Here is a 20029-nt window from a genome sequence, read left to right as displayed (position 1 = left end):
CAATAGCTTAGTTACCATCAGCAACCAAGAATGGTAAACACAACATGGTGCGCTGCATTTTATTTCTCTCTTTTAATTTCGGTTTCTCGGCGCGACGCAAGACGCGAAATAATTCAGTTTGCTCATTTTCTAACACTGTTAACATCTGTTCTTTAATTTTCATTCGACACTCTCTGTGAAATGTTGTAACAGATACTGTCAAGATCGAAGCCAGCCTCGTCGGAGGGTGTGAAGAAGTCAGGGTCGGAGAAGAAGATACCAAAGTTGGAGGAGTTCTTGGAGAAACGTGATTACACCGGCGCATTGACGCTTTTGGAGTTCAACAACAGTTCCGGGACTAATTTGGACACCGAACTATGGATGGGCTATTGCGCGTTCCATCTCGGCGACTACAAACGCGCGGCCACCGTGTACGAGGAGTTGATGGACAAGGATCAAACGCCCCCGGAGCTGACGTTGAACTTGGCCTGCTGCTATTTCTACCTTGGCATGTACCCTGAGTCTCAGAGAGTCCTCGACGATGCTCCAGAATGTAAACTGAAAAACAGACTGCTGTTCCACCTGGCCCATAAAATGGACAACGAGTCCAAGTTCGTCGAGTACAACAACAAACTGCAGAACGTCATAGAGGACCAGCTGAGTTTAGCGTCCATCCACTATCTGAGAGCTCATTACCAGGAAGCTATCGACGTTTACAAGAAGATTCTATTGGAGAACAGGTTCTTATCACCGCGTTGTCTTATTTGCGACTGTCGGAAACGCTTAGATTATAATAGAACCTCTTAGGTTATAATAGAATCGCTTAGGTTATAATAGAAACGTTTGCTCGACTCATTGTCGAACAATTTCGGTGAAATCGCTATGAATCGAAATGTTTGCACAGGGACTCCGAGAGCGACGATTCCGCAAGTATCGACGAAGATTGGAACGTCGAGATTTTGGAAGCGTTACGAATGATTAGGGTTTTAGAGGACACCAGGTACCCCACCCTATCCTCGTCATTCCTTCAACTCCAGTCATATCCTAAACACCGTAATTAATTAATTAACTGTCGCAGCTTCGCATTAAACTCCGCAAAGACACCAAGTAATCTCGACTCGCTTCTACGTTTGCAGAGACTATTTCGCGTTGAACGTGTACGTTGCGTTATGCTACTACAAGCTGGACTACCACGAAGTTTCCCAGGAGGTTCTCCAGGTGTATCTGCAAAAGTATCCCGACAGCGCGATCGCTATTAATCTGAAAGCTTGCAATACGTTTCGTTTGTACAATGGAAGTGCCGCTCAGAACGAGATGAAGCAGTTGATGGACAAGATGTCGAACTCGTTGAGCTTCAGCCACGACGTTATTCGTCACAATACAGTCGTGAGTTGCGAATTCATTTTATTGATCGCGAAAGATATTTGATATTTGAAAAATTATATAATAATAGATATCTCTGAAGATAGAACTCTCAATAATAGATATCAAATTATTGATTACCGTGATAATCGATTCAGAGGTTACCGGTCGGGGGAAAAAGCCGATTAATAGGCTATCGGTCGGTAAAGCGTTAATTTCCATAACCGAACGGTAAATTGCTCGCAGGTGTTCAAAGGCGGCGAAGGGGCGCTGCAAATTTTGCCAAACTTGGTGGACGTGATTCCCGAGGCTAGGTTAAATTTAGTGATCTACTATTTGAAGCAGGACGATGTTCGAGAAGCGTACGACTTGATTAAGGACCTCGAGCCGGCGGTTCCGCAGGAGTATATTCTAAAAGGGATAGTGAACGCCGTGATGGGCCAAGAAACTAATTCCGTAAGGATTCTTGACCGATTGAGTCTTTAAAGATAATAAGTCTAATTAAGTACACGATGTTTTCAGAGGGACAATATAAAAACGGCTCACCAGTACTTTCAACAAGTTGGAAAATCGGCGTCGGAATGCGACACCATACCCGGCAGACAATGCATGGTTTCCTCCTTTTTCCTGTCGCGCCAGTTTGAAGACGTTCTGATGTATCTGAACACTATCAAGACATACTTCTCTAACGAGGACTATGACTATTTTAACTTCAATTACGCCCAGGCTCAGGCTGCAGCCGGCTATTTTAAAGAGGCGGAGGAAGCCTTCTTGACTATTCGAAACGAGAAGTATAAAAATGACTACATTTACATCAGCCTTCTAGCTCGCTGCTGTAAGTTTTCCTATTGTTGTTCGTATTAATTTTATATAGCAATTTTGATTAGTAAAACAGAGCCGAAATGAAATGAATATAACTCAATTCCTGTCTTACGGTAAGACCGGCGCGTATCAATGTCTGCCGTAGTCAAGGGGCTAATATAGCTGAATGCGCGAGAATTTGGCTCAAAATTTTTACGGTTTCATGTTTTACTTACTGTTCTTCTTCGCCAGATATAATGAACAAGAAGCCCCAGCTCGCGTGGAATTTGTACCTGAAAATGGAAACGTCCAGGGAGTCGTTCAACCTGTTGCAATTGATTGCGAACGACTGCTACGAGGTCGGCGAATTTTGGTACTCGGCAAAGGCTTTCGATATGTTGGAAAGAATGGACCCGAGTCCTGAAAATTGGGAAGGAAAGCGCGGCGCGTGTTGCGGCACGTTTCAATACATCGTGGCCGAGAAGCAGCCAAAGTATAATTGTTTCAAACGATGTTGCACATTATCTACATGATTTTTTGGAAGTTGTTCAACGAATCTGATTTCAGGGAGCTTCTGGCCGAGGTGATACAGCTTCTGAAAAACACTTCGAACTCTCAAGTGGAGCAAATTATCCGAGTGATGCGTAAATGGGGTAAAGATAACCGGATCAACTGTTAACGATTCGAAGAGGTTCTAAAGTGGGCGTTATCGTTAATTGTATCGAACCACGAGTGGCCTTATCTGCCGAGCAAACAATTTGACATTGTTAATGCGTTTCGCGCGCGCGAGCCCGGACACCCAATGATTTCCATGATCGGAACGACGACTTAGTAGTCGTGCAGTTCGCGGCGGCCGTTTGATGATTTAATATAAAATAGATATATTTAAACTGTGATACACTCATTTTATAATAATAATATAATAATAATAATAATAATCATCGTAATATCAATAATAATTAATTTTAACAAAACACAAACGGTGAATCGTAAAAACACCATAGTCGATGGCGGTGTACACCACGTTCGCGTACTTGCACATTTTCCGATCGAAATACATACACATATCTCTATATTATCCGACGTTCTTCAGAAAACGGAAACGTTATTCTTGGATTGAAACGTCCGTAGAACGACGCGCGCTCGCGATGTTCCAAGAATCCGCGTTTCCGGTGGAATGGCTGCTGAAGATCCAGCGAAAGAAACGACGACGAAGAACGCTCGGCTCGAACGTCATGGGCGCTCCGAGTTATTGAGCAGAGAATTTAAGGAGAACCCTCGAAACGGAAACGTGCGTGCGTCGCTGAACCTATACGAAACTCTCGTGTCCTCAACCATCGGTAGCCGGAGCCATCGAAACGCAATCTTATTAGACCTCTGTGAGAACGCTACGCCGTTCGAAAAACCTCTTGGAAAATATCTCTCGCGCTATTCTTTCAAAACATTCGCGACTATTTGGTAAGCTTTTATAGTTCTGGAAACTGAATGTTCCTCCTTAGAATTAGGGCGAAACTCCGACCACCGCTGGCTGAAACCAGGGTGACCGTACGAGCATTCGGCGTTCGTAGAACCATGTTCGACCATTAGGATTAGGCGAATTGTCGTTGAGTTGCTCTTTTCACCCCGAGTTGTTCTCTAGATTATCGAACAAGATTCCACGAACGCGACACATGCCCTGTCCAATCTCAACGTCCACCCCGCAAAGGACGAATCGTTGACACGTGTCACTCGGTCTCGCACGGAAAGCTGTAAAAAGAGTCCTTCGTCCCAGCACTCCGAGTCCTGTTCGAGCCGGAGACGCCGCATAGTCGGCGCGAAGAAGGAGTGCCAGTCGCCGACCACCATCTTTATAAAAATAGCACCAGAAGAGGGTTTTCGCGGTGACAATAGTGGCACGCGAGATTCGAAATTTTCACAGTCCGCGTATAGCTTCGGACCACCGTCGGTCGGCACTCGTTCTCCGGCTTATGCGTTCTGGGTCCTGCGCAGATGGATCTTGAAGATGGTATTCCTCTTCCGCGGGTCTCTTCTTCCGGGCGCGGAGAAACGATCCTCGAGAACGGAGAAACTGGGGGGGAGATTAGGGGAACGAAGAAACGGGAGAACGGTTCCTCGGGTCCCCGACGACGACGACGACGACGACGGCGACGACGATACTGTTCTTTTGCGTGTCCGTTTTGAACGTCGACGCTTAACGCTAAAAACGTAGCTTACTTTTCACTATGCTAGACATTGTATGTAAATACGATAATGATAGAGCGGAAATCATCATCTCCACGCGCGCACAGGCTCTCTCACTCTCTCTCTCTCTCTCTCTTTTGTTCTCTATCTAGCATTCACTCTACGAGCTATGTTTCCTCTCACGCCGATCTCACATACTCCTTTAATCCTCCTTAGAAAAAACACCGCAACGAACTGTCGTGTGCTCCCACGTGTCGATACAATATACGAGGGAAGTACTCTTTTTCTTTCTCTCTCTCTCTCTCTCTTTCTCTCTTCTCTCACTCTCTTTTCTTTTTTTGCGCTTTTCTCCAAACACATTTTTATCATTTTTTTTTTGTTTTGGCAATCTGCTAAGCGGTCGATCGCAGACCGTGTCAGCATGGGCGGCGTAATCTACCGTACAGTGTAAGTGTGTTGAACGTTAAAACACGCTGCCGTAATGGCAGCGACCGTGTGTCGAACAGATTCTCTACGGCAGTGATCGCTTGATTATCGATCGTGTCCGATCATCGGGTTCACAATTTTCTCGACACTGATTCGATACGATGATTGAATAGAGTATCTCGTCGCGTAGACCGACGATCGAAACGCGTATGTTTCATCGTCGCCGGACGATCGAAATAATTCGATTCTATCAGATCGTGGTCGGATCGATAAAATTGCGTACCCTCGATCGAAGATCGATCGTTGCCCGGCTCTGCTCCGCTGGTAGAAGATCTTGGAAACCATCTTCCGACGCGTCAGGATGCTCAAAAACGGATGTTGCACTTTCGATTCTTGGTTCGCGCGTCGCGTAGACACGTGCACGCTTGGAACCGCTATGCGACGCGGGAACGTCCTCTCTCCAAGGGCTCACGGCGAGTTACACGGTAAAGTTTAATAGTAAGAAAAACGTCTACTTAAAGAACCATATACATAGAGTATTTCGTAGCGGCGACCTTTTCCGAGAGACCAGCCTCCACCATCGATTCATTCGTTCTAACGGAACATCGAAGCCTTCGCGCTCGAACGACGACACTTGGCCGAAGAAACAATTCCCATTTTGTTCCATCGAACTGGAAATTCGTTTCGCAAGAATTCGAAGAGACTCTTGCTAATGATTTAAGTATGCTATTTGGGATTTCTATTCGAACAGCGCGCGAAGGTCGATCGTGGAATCTGGTCACCGCGGGCTCCGAGGGAGCAAAGGTCGATTACGGTGGTCCACGGGACTCTTTCTATTCCCGTGGACCGCGCGGAGAACGTCGTTTGGCATTTAAATATGGCGTTGATCGGTGCTCAAGGGTTCTCGGAAGCCGAAAACGACTCGCAAAACGGCTGCCGGATTTGCCTCGATCGACGTGAAACCGGTAGTCGGCAACGAGGGGTTCTAGTCTCTCAAGAACGGCAGTATCATTCGACGCGAACAGAAGTCTACGGAAAAAATGATCTATCGACGACAGACGCGCGAAAGCTAGGTCTGTCCCGCGATCTCGCAAGACACTGAGAATCAGCGATCGCCGTTCCGGGACCGATAGACAGAATAAGAGAGAGAACGACTCCGGGGTTAGACCTCGTAAAATAGCCGGAGGAGGAGGGATTCGTTGACAGAGCGGAGTCGATTTTTCAACGGGGAATATCGATGGTGGTCCAGCGGAACGGTGAACGCTTTACAAAATAAACGGTATCTAAATGCTAGAGGATCGAACGTTGATCCTTCGATCGCGCGAGCGTCCGGTCTACGGTCTTACTGTCGATCCTAATCGGTCTCTGCCGACCGTGTCGTTATTGCTCCGATAAGGTATAGTTTCACGGATAAAAACCAGTAACACGGGGGGAGGGGTGGTGGTAATCGATAAGACACAAGCGGCTGAATGTACACGCGTTTATCAACGAATCGTTTCAAGGAACCAGTCGAAACTTAATACTGGACAGGAGAAGGGAGAGAGAGTACAGTGTCGAAGGGGGGTTGTTGTGTGGCAGCTTCGTGTGCTGGTGTCGACGAAAAAAGGCTCGTTTAAACTAGAACCAAAGAAGGAGGGCGGGTGCCTTTCGAGACTCTCGGTGGATCCAACGAGAGCTTCGTGTGCGCAGTGAGATAGTCTTTGATTTTTAGTGCTCTGTACTAAACTGTACTCTCTTGGCTGGATAGGAGAACGTGGGGATCTGCGAGAATCGTCGATTCGGGGAAATAATACTCGGGAATTTTCGTCAGTAAAGGAACAAAAAAACGGCGAAGATCAGTCAATCGATAAAAACGAAGAGTAAAATAAACGGAGAACGTCGTGGAAAGATACGGTGGTGTCGAGGCTATTCGACGTGAAAAATCACACTCTTTCTCACTCACTCTTTCTTTCTCTCTCTTTCTTCATTTCTATTTTTCACGCAACTCTCGCACTCGGATTTTCGTTAAATAATACTAATAATAGAAACAGGGTAGAACGTAGAATAAAAATCGCACACGCATAGGCTCACACTACTCGCGCTCGCCGAAGGATCCATCTGATTTTTCATTTTGTTTTTTTTTTTTTCTTTAGCCTACCTCAGTCTGTATCAAAGTTGGTCTTTAAACTGAATTTAAAATTCGCTCCGTTCGCACGGTCCGTGGCACGCTCACCGGGAATGCACGCGACCATTTTTATCATTTCTTTTCTTTCATTTTTTTTTCTCTCTCTCTCTCTCTCTCTCATTTATTTAAACATAGTCTCGCTTGCATCCGGATTTCTCTTTCTTTTTGAGCGTCCTTTTGTAACTGCGGGTGAGACTGTGGGTAGCCACGCTACTCAGCGCTACCTTTGTGCATGCCACGGCACTTGTTTCCTAATTTCTGTCCCTGGAAAAAAATCTTTCGACATTCCACCGCGTTTCACATTTCTCCTGCCTGGTCCACGAGCACTTTAGAAAAGTTCAGGATTATTTAGCGTTTGAGAAAATACAGAACGTTGCTGCGCCCCTGGCAAAAGGTGTTCGATCTCGCGAATCGAAAATTCGGTCCAACCAGCCGCGATTGCTTTTGGTCACTTCTCGATTGTCTTTGTTTGAATAATGCTAGAAATACTGATAGAAAATTAATTGTGACGAGCTCTGTGTGCATGTGTGTGTATTTTACTGTGAGATAGGACCAAGTATTGACCAGGAACGAAATGGAACGAAACAATTAAATTCTGATTTAAAGGTTCAAAGTGCAAAGATTCAATTGTCGCGTTGAATTGACGAAAATCTTTTTGGTAATTCTGTTCTTACGTTTTTATACTGTTTTCGATGTTCGATCAAAATGGTATTTTATCAACAATCGTGTTCACGATCAAACATTTTCTGCCAGGGGTAATAGTACTTCTAAACTCTCACTATCTAATGTAACGAGTCTTCTAAGCCGACTCTGTAACGATGCACTGTCAATGGAACACAATATTTTAGGGCTTAAAACAAACTAAACAGCAGATTCAATTTTGAAAATTACAAACAATTTAAACTTTTGCGTAGGGAGCACTGTCACGAGAGATATTCACAAAATCAGCCAAATTGCAATCAAGATTAATGTTAATGGGGTCTTTGCGACAGGCTATCAGGTTTGTTCCATCGACAGTGGGGGTTGGTAAAAGACAATGATAGACTCACCCAGGCCCAGGATAGTAATAGGGAGGCGGTCGTTCGTATTCCGTGCTCAGGGGCAGAGGAGCAGCAGCGGCGGCGGGTTGGTACCTAGGTGGACCGCCATTAGGGAAGTCCCAGTTTCTGTAATCAAGACACCGAGATCCTTTTAATACGGGCGACGGACGTGTCGCCTTTCAACGTGGCCCGCGCACCACCGTGGGTCGGCTCGAACAAGGAATTAACGAAAGACGAAAAGAAAAAGTGGAAAATATTCTGTCAACATCGAACGTGTCTGCTGCCACAGAGAGAAACATAGAGAGAAAGAGAGAGACAGAGAGAGCGAGAGAGAGAGAGAGAGAGAGAGAGAGAGAGAGAGAGAGAGAGAGAGAGATAGCGTGTAATGCCTTTAGCGAGCAAACGCACGACGAAGCTGGCCGCAAGCGAAACTAAAGTCGATATTTTTCGGCGGTTTCGATCGAGCATTAAATCATTTCGTACGAAAACTCGAGGCATGCTGTGGCCGGACCTTCGAGCGCAAATCGATCGCAGATCGCGGTCAGGATCGAACGCGTCGCCATAGAGAGCTCGTTCGTCCGGTTCGTACGAACCGCGCGTTTTGAGAAGCGCACCAGCACGAGACAAAGCGACGTTGCCCTTTTGCGGCGGCAGAATAACCAGACGTAACAGAAAAACGTAACAGAATTTAAAAAAAAATGAAAGTTTATATAATAACGAAGTACGGAGACATAGTTGATAACAATCGGTCTTGCGACTTACGTGCAGAGGCGTATCGAGAGACGCGGGAAGTTGCCCCCCCGCAAGGTTCCCACTCACCTGGAAATAACCGGGAGAAAAAGCGTGACCAACGGGGTTGCATGAGTATTGCGGACGGGATCAAGTGGCATTTTTTTTCTCGTCTGGCTACCGTCGAGAGCTGTTTTGTTTTTCTCTAATTCGCTTGTTCTGTCTCCGGATCGAGTTCTCGATTCCGTTCGCAGACGTCCTAAACTAAATTGTCCTCCGGACCCTGTTACACACCGCCTACCATTCGCACACGATCTACGAACTTGTAAGAGGATCGAGAGACAGAGTTGCCGCTAAACTTCTCAATTTTTCTGTGATTTCATCGAACGTTATCGCTTTAACCCCTTGCACTACGACTCCTTTCACAGCTACGCTGGTAGCGCCTCTTTGTCGCTAACAAGCTCCTACACGAGAAAGAAAATTCATATTTATTGTATGGCCAGTCTTTACTCGGACGTTTAACCCTTTCGGCACGAGCGCTAGATATATTCGCCGTCTATGCGATGACCAGTATAAAAAAACAGAATTCTATATAAATTTCTCTTAATATTATATACAAATTTTTCTTAATATTTTATACAACCTTCTCTTAATATTCTATATAAATATCTCTTAAGCTACGAGCAACACTTTTGTTAAAAAAACGTTATTTTATTAGGCACAGTCTTTACTCGACGCTTAGCACTTGTCTTCGCATAAAAGAGGATTGAGAGTGTCACGGCGAACAGTGCGCCTCGTACCGAAAGGGTTAAGCATCGACGATAGAAGAAATAGGATTTTACTTCGATCCGAGAGACGTGGTCTCGAGAGTGTTCGTATTTACAGGGCAAGGGGCTAACTTCTCGCCGAGCCAGCAGTCGACGACACCGTATATTTTCTATTCTCCTTTTCCTTGATTCCGGAATTTAGCCAACCACACCCCTGATTGAATCGTGAATTACGTCGCTTGGAGCCCGGCAGCACGAGTTCAAAAGCGACGGAGTGTGTTCGAGTTCGACTTCCGGTTACTTGAGAATGCGGGGGAGAGTGAAGCGACCAGGCTCCAAGAACCCGACAGATTGAACTTGATCCCGTCTTCGATTATGTTTGAGCGTGTTGGAGAGCCGCAGGAGCAAGAATAGAATGAGAAAAGAGAGAGAAAGAGGTAAAGAAGTAGAGAGTGAGAGAGAGAGAGATAGGTGGAGAGGTAGAGAGAGGGTGGTAGAAACAGAGAAAGAAGGAATAGAAAGAGAAAGAAAGAGTGTCGCGCGATGAGTGGGAACCCTGCTCACCGACTATGTGAAAGAAGTATAGTGAGAGATACTCGAAACTCGGGGGATAAAAGGTGTGTGTATTAATCATCAGGTATAGACTCGGGGCGTCTCGAGGCAGCGTACATGAAAGGTGAACTCGGTAGGAAGAGAGGACCACTCTGCCGGTGCATCCGAATGCAAGTATTGCATTAACTTACTGCGCTTCTATCGTTACGCTAAAGAGTCTATTGTGAGGTTCTGTTTCGGAGGGGGCGGTGGGTGCGTGGCTGCGACACGCGGGGGTGGAACTGTAAAGAAACCAGAGATCAACTATCGTGAACCGGCGTGGAGAGAACAACGGGGGGTAGAAGATATCCCGGGATCGTTCGACAACGCGTTCGAACGATCGTGTTGAATCTTCGATCGAATCCCCCAAACCCCCCGAGGTACACTTTGCAACACCTCCAACAACGCGTTCTGTGCTTCGCTGGGTCGGAATATTATTATTATTACTATTATCCGTTGAAATTCGGATAGCGATAGACGACGATCGATAGGATGATAATAATGGCGAGAGCAAACTTCTACGAAGGAACAGGATCGCGAGATGCTCGACGGGGAAGCATCGAACGCGGAACGAATATCGCTACGAGTTCATGATCCTGTTCCTTTGGAGGGTGGTCGATATCGAACTGATCATATCCCGATCGATTGCGGAAAGGGAACTTACTTCGGCGCCAAATCGGAATATCTAGAGTCATGATGGGACGTGCTCTGATGGGCATCGGCGATCCTCTCTCTCTCGTAGCCGACCGCTGGGCCATCGTAGCTCTCCACGTACGCAGACGGATGGTGTCTGCTGTGAGACGCGTACTTCTTGTCGTGAACGCTGCAACGAAAAATCCACTTGGTTAGTTCTATAGGGGAATCGCGGCCCGCCTGGCCACTCGTCATGCGAGTTAGAGAAATCAGTGTACTGGTTTTTGCTAGAAGCTTGTATCTGCGTGTTACGGTGTGGTCGTTAGTTAGTGTCCTAGCTAGCTCAAAGAACACACGTCGACGACGTCGATGCTGTTTTTTTTTTGCGGGCATTAGGAAACAAAAGACTCGGAAGCTGTATTTTTTAGTCACTTGTGGAAGCTTTGAGAAGATGCTGCGCGGACATACTCTCCACGCTCGTGACACCTTCTCCTTTTTTACGCCAAATCATCGAATACAATATAGATTATTTAACAAGGATTTGCGAAGACGGTGTCAGAAGCGAAGATCGAAAGCCAGAGAAGTAGCTAAGAATTTTAATACGTCTAGATATGTTAGAACCGACATTGTGGGGATCTGCGATCGTCGGATATTATTATGAACAAAGAAACAAATTCAAAATTCATTTTTCTGTGATAATTTTCCATCAAGATCACTCGCAGTCCCACAGCGTCGAGGATGTACGTGCGAGGAGCGCGATTGTCCACGGTTCAGTCGACGCGGTTTCCGACACGGTACACTCAACCGAGAAAGGCATGTTTGTATGAAAGTTAGGGGTGCATGCAGCTTCGGGACAGTGTAGCAAAGAGGTTCTAGATGTTCGCAGCGCTTTCGGGTTAGCATGCGACACAGACGACAAACACAGAATACGGCATGCGAGCAATTTGGCTGTTGTCGTTGTATACTTACTGAGCGAGGGGTATGTTATCCCTGTCTGCGTACGCGTCATACAAATATTCACTGGAACGGAGCGTGTTAGCGGTTAGATTCCAACAACCATTCCACACATTAGACAGCTACTTTAAACTTAATGTAAACTACAGCGGTTCGGTCTGCGACTCGATCGTCTCAAAAAAAATCATTAAAACTCTAATCGTTGCTCGACTATTTAAGAACTAAAATGGTTCTCGTCGCTAAACGGCGCTGAATTTTAAAAACAGAAAGAAAGATCTCTAATATATTTACACAAGGATTTCTATCGATATTAAGCTCTACGTGAAATAAAAATAATCTAGGTCAGTAGTTGCATCAAATAAAAATCTCTGTTTTTGATCGTTCGAATAAGACTGCACAAGGTCTACAGTCTAAACTCTACGCACAATAAACTCCGTGGATCACTATCGAAAGATACACTGTCTCGAAGATCCTTGAAGAGATCCAGAACCGCGAGAGACAACCGAATCGCAGACGAGTATGTTGCTACACGCTATTTTCTTCAGACACGTTCAGTAAAACAAAAAGACGCGCACAACGGAGATGACGGAAACGATATTAGTTTAGCAGCACACGGACACACCGAATAGACGAAAACTGAAAGTGAATAGGTCGTGGATCGATCGTCGGCCGATCGAAAGATATATATATTTGTCGCCGCAACCTCGAGACTCGCTAACGTGACAGAGTAGAGAATTAATCATGCTTTGACTAGAAAAAATGAATAAAAAGATCATTACGAAGCTCGAGTAAGTGCATGCTACGGGTATATGGAAGCTCGATTAACTACCAAGATAGGTCGAGATAGAAGACTTGGAACAGTTTGTCTACAGAGAAGGGTGCTCAGAGTTTTTTTCGGCTGGCAAGAAAATTAGCGGAGAAATCATAGAAGCGAATATGTCTGAATGTATAATGAGTTTTCTTGTTCCTTGGTTCTCCTCGGACGGTTTATAATACGTGCCAAATTTCGATACCGATTATCCTGTTCGGTTCTCTCTATAGTTTCTGTCTTTACATAGGTACACAGTTGTGAGTTTTCTTTCTTTTCTGAATAATCGACATGCACCAGATACACGTAATTACACTTTCTTTTGTCGGGAACACATCTAACAAGACACTTCGTACAACGTCTTGGAGGGTTTTACGGCTACGAGAACAGGGAAAATACTTACGCTTCGACTAGGGGTCCTGGATACGGGTCCGACTTCTGGTACAACGCGCTCAATTTCACGCAGAGTACTATGGTCGGGATGAAGAGGATCAAACACCAGCCGACGCTCGCCCAGAAACCGTTCTACGAAGAATTCAGAAAGATAGGTATCGTTGTCGTATTCTTGCTCACGATTCAGATCAAGAGATTCACTTACAAATGGATCCAAGATCTTGTTGCAGCCAGCGACCAGCGCAGCGTCGTAAGCGTTCGCAACCGGAGCGCATCTTCCGATCTCGAAGTTCGCGCTCGCGATGACGTGTTCGAGGAACTGATCGACTTGGGAGAGGAAGGAGTGTCCGAATTTGGTTGCTAGCTGCAAAGTGAAACGGCAAAGAGACGCGTTAACCGACGAGGACGATGGACAAACCTCCAATTATCAATTAAATGTCTAGCGAACGAATGATTTACAATTTTAACGTATTCCGGCCCGTCTTTGTTCAGGAACCTCTGCGCCTCCGTGACCTCTTTGACGAGGTCGTCGATAGCGTCCGCCATCGAGCTATGATTGAACTTGATCTTCTCCTGAAGCATCAGCGCTTTCTGGCTGAGCATCGCGCTCATCATCGACATAGGCACCACGTATTCTTTGTGAGTGTCTTCCAAATTCTTCGCGGTCGTTTCCAAGCTACTTTTAATATGTTCTTGGCCTTCCGGTAGCTTCGCGGACACGTCTTTCAGCTGGTTGGCCAGGTGTGTCAGATTGATGTTGGTAATGTTGTTCGCCAGTATCTCGGCATACTGATAGAACTTGATGTCGCTGAGCCCGCTCTGGGCCAGATCGTTCAGCTTTGATTTGGCGCTCTCGGTCAGGATCACCACCCCCGGCGACAGACTGATCTTCTGGCGTAGTTGTTGTATGGTGTTGTTTATATCGTTGCGACCCACGTAGTTTCGAAGCGAATTCACATCGAACAGGTACTGCAGTTTCAGCACTTTGTACAGAGTTTCGTTCATATGGCATTTTCTGTAAGGAAAAATCACACGATCAGTGGCGAATGATAGCAACGGATGCTTCTCAAGTGGCGATACACTTACGTGACGATGTAGCTCATGTTCAACTCAGCATTGGGCACCTTCGGGTACAGCACCTTCTTGATTTGCACGATTTCGTCGACCAGAGTGAACATTCTGTTGTCTTTGGGATGTTTCAAAGGCTCGCAGATCGCTCGTTCCACCAGTACACCGATGACCATGTGGAGAACGGTGATCACCATTAACACGCTCGTTAACAGGAAAATGGTCCATACAGCCCTGGATAAACAACGAATTAAATCGGGATCTTTATCAGTCTCGATAGGTCTTATCATATCAATAGGTCTATTTATATAGATCCTATCAGAACTATATCTTACATCATCAGGAATCTTGCTCCGGAACCTTTGTTGCAGAAGTCGTCGCCGTAACCGTCGGGTCGTTTCCCGCAGATCCCGCAGAATAGGCCAAAGGTCAGACACATCAAGACCGTCAGCAGTATGCCGGATATACCGAATCCCAAGTAGTATCTGAAACACGAGGGACCGTGACACGTCGACATCCATTTGCTTTTAACTTTGATTCAGCCTACCTGTACGGTGAATACTGATCGATGGCGTTCCAAGCGACATCCAGATGACGAAAGTAGATTTTGTCGATGTCGGTGTTGAGTTTGTCGATGAGGGCGGTGATGTTGTCGGCTAGGGCCGACTGATGGAGCTTCGCTCTTCTGATGCTGGCACTTACGATGGGAATGGTCTGGTTCACCGCCTGCTGTATGTCTTTCTGTATCTTGAGGAAGGACTCTTTGCCCTGGCTGACCTCCGACACGATATTCCCTTTCATCAGCTGGGTGATGTTGTACAAAGCCGACGAGACGTCCGGCAGCTGTAAAAGACACCGTGTCAACGAAATTTTACAATAGAATCGTCCCGGAACAACGATGTTCGCCGGATAGGGCGTGAAGAATGTCTCGAATCGAAAGAGAATGCAATAAGAGAAATCCAAGTTTCGTTGTTCGAAAACAAAAAAAGAGTGTATATCAGAGTCATGCTCGATAGGCCTTCTAAGACATCGTTCCTACGAAGAAGTGACAGAGTTTCGTATCAGAAAGAGAGAACTGGGTTCATGGCAAAAACGGGTGTGTCGCGGCGGAAAAACTACCCGGAACGATCCCGAACGGTGAACTGTGGCGAACTATAGTTGTTTCTGTTTCTGTTGTTGTTCAGACTAGCAAAATGCAGAGTGAGTTCGAAGAGACACGGTGCAAAAAACAGAACAAAGAACTGAATTAATTGTGCGTATCACGAACGAAACTGTGCAGGGAGTTGGTAGTAATTGCATTCGATCCCTTCCTCTCTCTCTACGATGTTATGCTTTCGTTCGTTTCCCCTCCCCATCCCCGTGGAAAATTAAAGGAAAATTCTCCGTGTTCTTGGAGGAACAATCCCGAACGAGATATACAAGATCATCGTCGTTGTGCGACCCCGGTCCCGTGTTCATTCTAAACATCACACACTTAAAACAGAGAGACGGTTTTGGCAACGACACACATATATATAGAAACACGGTAACACAGAATCGAAAATCTACATGCGTGTTCTGGCTTACGACTTACAGACTGAAGCTATTTGGTGGCGAGCATGGAATCAGACAAATTGATACAGTAATTCTGTTCGTAAACCAATGGCTGCGCAATCATAATGTCTAGTGAAAAAAAAACACGTCTATTAATACGGTACGCACGCCGGAGAAAACGTAAAGTCAAAAATAAAGTGATCGCGAGACAAGAATCGACTTCCATTGGCCTACGACGTCGACCACGGTCGAACGAAAAATCAAACACAAGCGATTTAAGCGGTCGAAATTAAGAAGTGGAGCTGCCGGCTGCGAGGATCGGTCGTTTAGTTGGCTACATAAATCGTGAACAACTTCGGCGAATTAACTCTTTTTAATTTACGAATTTCTGTTGGCAATTCATTTTGATAAAAGCCGACGATTTCGCGGCGCGCGATCGACTTCCCCGCGCAGCCAGCACGTAGATTCTTAACAGTCGATGATGAAAGTCATACCTTCGGGAAGTATCGGTCCATGTACTGCATGCGTGTAAAGCAGAAAAGAAACGAATCGATTAGACGATTACTGTGAAGCACAGAAACGCTTTACACGAAAAGGAAGCACAGAGCGGAATCAGTTTACCTTGTCGAAGTCGACCTCAACCGACATTTGGCCGACGTTGTATTCGTTCATGACTTGCTTACACTGCTGCGTCTTGCAATCCGAGAGAGTGTGCAGCAGCTTTATCCTCACGGACCGTACCGCTGCAACGGGGAAACAATTCGTTCAGTGGTATCATTTGTCAGCAGAATTCGGTATTGTCGGTCTACTCTACGGAATCCTCTGCAACGACAAACATTTGCATAGCGCGTACGCGGTCGACGAGCAACAAATTACTGAACACCGAAGATATATCGTTTATCCACCTCGATCAACGCGTTTCTTACCGGCGCTTCTTAATTAATCGCGTAGATGATACAGCAAACGAAAGTAACGAACCTCTCTCGATTGTTTAAAAAAATTAATTCGGCCATTTTCATGTAAAGCAGAGCTGATCGTTGCTCTGCGCGTGTGACGCCGGCAGCGAACGCGTTCGTGTCGGAACAATGAGAATTAATCGTCCGCATAATGGGGAACAGGTAGAACGTGTGTGAGAGAGAGATATGGTGGAGTACCGCTGGCCAACTTGCTGGCGTTTGTCCGTAGATCCCAGGTGATATTCTGCATGATGTGCAGGTCGTCCTTGACGGACTCCAGGCCGGCCACGATGTCGCTAAGGTTCGTCAACGAGACGGCGTGGGAGTACTCGGCCAGCTGCTCGGTGACGATCCTCCCGCTGTCCTGCAGGATGTTGTTCAGGTTGACCTCGAGCTCGTCGAAGTTCGTCTTGAGCAAGTGGTTCACTTGCTCCTTCGTCGCGTTGAAGTACAGCTTCACGTCGCTCAAGCTGGTCCTCACGTTGCTAGGCAGCTCCTTGGTGCCCTCCTGCATGTACTCGTTCGTCACGAACGCGCACACCACGCCGAACCTGCAATGTTTCACGATCGTAAATATTGCGTTCATTATGTTAAAAGTGTTTGTTGTAATTCGACGCGTTCGAAACTCTGTCCTTTCAGAGGATAGACTCGTACGGGTCGACGAGACGGCGATAGGAATTTTAATATCGACAGCCCGTCAGGGCCGGGATTAGCGTAATGAGATTTAGACAGATAAACGGAGTTGATCCGAGGCTTTGTTCCTCCTGGCGTGGGAGTCGGCGCACAGATTGTCGATGCGCTCTTTCAAACACCGACTTCTTCGAGACGGTGATTTAAACCACTCGCACGATAATAAATAACGAGTTAGCCACGTGACGAGCCTTTACATAATTTAATAAATACGACTGCCGATTTTATCATCTAAATCGTAACAAAATTTCTACCAAAATCTAAGAGTGAAAATAAATTAAAATAATCGGGAAACTGAAGGATGCCATAGTGCAAGGGGTTAATTTATTTTTTAAAGGATCTCAAGACGTTGTATTTGGTCGATCGAGAGGTTCGACTTCAAAGAGAACTCACAGTATGATCGTCGCTACGCCGATCAGCACCATGCTGAGCATCACCTTCTTGCAATGGTCGTGTTTCTTGTCGAAGGGTTGACTCCTGGCGCCGCAATGGCCGGCGCACCTGCAGCAACAAAAGAACAGGCCCACGCACGGTAGGATCGCAGCCAGGAGGAGTCCGATCAGTGCTAGGCCAGCTAGACCGCCGTAATGCGACACGATGACCTGCCATTCGGAGAACGAGTACCGGACCTCACCGTTCACCGCCGTGAGCATCCCTGCAACAGAACAATGATCCTTTCGTCAGAATGAACCGAGTTCCTCGTTCGCGACAACTCGTCGATTCGCTCCTCGTTCTCGTTAATATATCTCGACGAGAAAACCCAGCTGGCGTCCCTAACGACAACGGTTTTTGCCCGGCCAGCCACGGAACGCGAGCCAAGATTCGAAAATTCGTGTCAGCCCGGCTGAAAGTTCGACGAGGGGGGGGATTGGAGACGAAGAGGAACAACAAGGGGGTTGGAGACGCGAAGTGGCAGAAAGGGGAATAACGGACGTTAAAGTGCATATTTCCTATCCGCGTAGCCCGGACACGATGCCGGTTTTTGGGGCGAGAACAAAACGGTGGAGGGAAACCAGGACACGAACGGATGTGGAGCGTAGGTCAGGAGGAGGAAGGGTTCGCGCGCCCGGGGTCGAAGGGTGAACACGTAATGGGGACGGACACGGGCGAAATTTATTTCCTAGTTGGTCCTGGGAAAAATGGATCAAACGTCGATGACCGGTCGCGTCGGATTAAGACCCCTGGACCGCGCGCGCGCTGCATTGATTTTCCGATGCAGCACACGCTGCGCTCTTCTTACGAGCGGGGCTCTCTTGCTCCGAATCCTCTACCCCTTCTATCGCCGCAAATTCGATGATCGAACCACGCGATCGCAAGTATCATCGATATACACTGCGAGGCATGGATCGTGGTAAATAAAAGACTGTATAAGATTTTCTATCGGGCCCTGCTATGAAAGGAATAAGGATAAGTTTTTTTTTTTTATTATATCTGTGTATTGAGGTTAGGAGAACCGTTCCTGAGAGCGATGGCCCTCTTACCGATTTCGGTGAGGAGTGGATGATTGTGGGATTACCTTCATGGGGTGTTAGCTTATGTGAATGTCGATTATGTTGGAGTGGGGAAAAAATGTTCAAAGAAAACCCCTATAGTATGAAAGGAATAAGGATAAGGGACGGTTTCAACGTATAAAAACAAGGACGATCTCAGCTAGCTTCCAGGAAAGGAATCCATCTGTTGGCGAGCGTTGGAAATACTCCCCACGCCGTCTTATATTCGTAGAAATTCAAATCACCGTTCGCAGTAAAATTCGAGGAATACGTGCCATTTTATCGATCGCCGAGGACAATAGCGGATTTTTCTCGGTCAAGAGAAGCGGGATAAAGAGATCCGATCGACGATCGAGAGATTCGACGGAGCCGCGAAAATGCCGCGAGACGTTTCACTGTGCAATCGGGGAAGTTCTCGAGAGGGGGGCGGGCGGGGGGGCTCTCTGGTTTCCGACGCGGTGCATCGGAAACTTTCGTTTCTGGCGCATGCTGCACCGACGACCCGGCAGCGCGCGCGTCACCTCGGTGCATCGAGCGATGCATCGGTGTGGGATATCGGGGCTCTCTGCGGCTCCACGTGCATCGACGGATTTATTGCGGTCGTACAGGTCCCCGCAAAAGCTGCGCGGGACAAGAAGAGGTTCAATGGTCGTGACGGGAGGAGCGCCGCGCGGGCTCTAACTGTATCTGTCGTTTCGAGTTTCCGTGTTGCAATAAGGCTGCAGTCGCGTGTAATGCGGACGGACAGGGGACGCATGAATCACTTCTTTAATCCATTTTCTATCCACGTCCTGCCAGACCCAGATACGAAAACCGCGCGCTTCCCGATAAACCGCCCCGTAATCCTTCACCGGAAAACCCCGGGACGCATCTCGCCGTTACGAAATCGCGGCGGCCGATAAATCCGCGTCGCTTAATAAAACTCGGCGGTATTAATTCGAGGATTAAAGTGCCGAGGAATTTGAGTGTTTGAACCCTTTGCACTCGAGGCCATTTTAACTCTAAAATAATTTTTCTGGCTCACAGTGTTTCCATTTTATGTGACCGATAGTTTTACTGTTAAGAATTTTTTAATCTAAACTTTGTTGGTATAAAAATTATTTCGGGACGTGACAGAATAATCTTAGTGGTTTAGAGTCACGACTGGAGTTCAAAGGGTTAAAATTTAGAGGTAAAAGGATTAGAATATTTATAAACCAGAGAACCTAGAAATTTGAATATTTTAACATTGAAGAATATAGTAAAATCGATCATTTAAAAATTAGGGCGCCGAGAACTTTTTTAATTTAAAAACTGTGAAATAGAGGAAACTGAATATTTAAACGAGGCATCCTAGAGCCAGGAATATTTTAAAATGAAAGAGGCCGGCGACTTGATTGTTTGAAAATTGAGAAGATATTTGAACGCGAAAAATTCGCGGCGGAGGCGGATTACCCAGGTTTCGCTGTGAATTATCGGGCGTCT

At 46.5% G+C, this 20029-nt stretch overlaps 2 protein-coding genes across 9 annotated transcripts in view; one reads left to right on the top strand and one right to left on the bottom strand.

Moving 5' to 3' along the window:
* The first annotated feature begins 31 nt into the window (after positions 1–31).
* Ttc26 (tetratricopeptide repeat domain 26) lies at positions 32–4529 on the top strand. The gene is made up of 7 exons (XM_078179654.1): positions 32–47; positions 193–719; positions 1116–1365; positions 1588–1797; positions 1864–2176; positions 2395–2635; positions 2710–4529. The coding sequence occupies exons 1-7, from the start codon at positions 45–47 to the stop codon at positions 2819–2821; spliced, it is 1656 nt and encodes a 551-aa protein (XP_078035780.1). The 5' UTR covers positions 32–44; the 3' UTR covers positions 2822–4529.
* A 2487-nt stretch (positions 4530–7016) lies between these two features.
* LOC144469412 (prominin-1-A) overlaps positions 7017–20029 on the bottom strand; it is a 47823-nt gene continuing 34810 nt past the window's right edge. Inside the window, exons 2-16 of one of the 8 annotated variants that reach the window (XM_078179646.1) lie at positions 17469–17730; positions 16584–16936; positions 16051–16172; positions 15924–15947; positions 14444–14739; positions 14232–14381; positions 13915–14130; positions 13288–13843; positions 13034–13192; positions 12839–12960; positions 11643–11693; positions 10705–10863; positions 10193–10282; positions 7963–8079; positions 7017–7239 (exon numbers count right to left, since the gene is read on the bottom strand). In XM_078179646.1, the coding sequence (XP_078035772.1) occupies positions 7134–7239; positions 7963–8079; positions 10193–10282; positions 10705–10863; positions 11643–11693; positions 12839–12960; positions 13034–13192; positions 13288–13843; positions 13915–14130; positions 14232–14381; positions 14444–14739; positions 15924–15947; positions 16051–16172; positions 16584–16936; positions 17469–17730 (2783 nt within the window). In that variant the 3' untranslated portion in view covers positions 7017–7133. Of the gene's footprint in view, positions 7240–7962; positions 8080–8715; positions 9147–10192; positions 10283–10704; positions 10864–11642; positions 11694–12838; positions 12961–13033; positions 13193–13287; positions 13844–13914; positions 14131–14231; positions 14382–14443; positions 14740–15923; positions 15948–16050; positions 16173–16583; positions 16937–17468; positions 17731–20029 lie in introns of those variants that run through there. The other 7 variants (XM_078179647.1, XM_078179652.1, XM_078179650.1 and 4 more) reach the window with 7 other exon arrangements.

Source organism: Augochlora pura, chromosome 4 (genome assembly GCF_028453695.1).
Source record: "Augochlora pura isolate Apur16 chromosome 4, APUR_v2.2.1, whole genome shotgun sequence".
NCBI lineage: Eukaryota > Metazoa > Arthropoda > Insecta > Hymenoptera > Halictidae > Augochlora > Augochlora pura.
The sequence above is the reverse complement of the archived record's forward strand: the minus strand, read 5'-3'. Positions and strand labels throughout refer to the sequence as shown.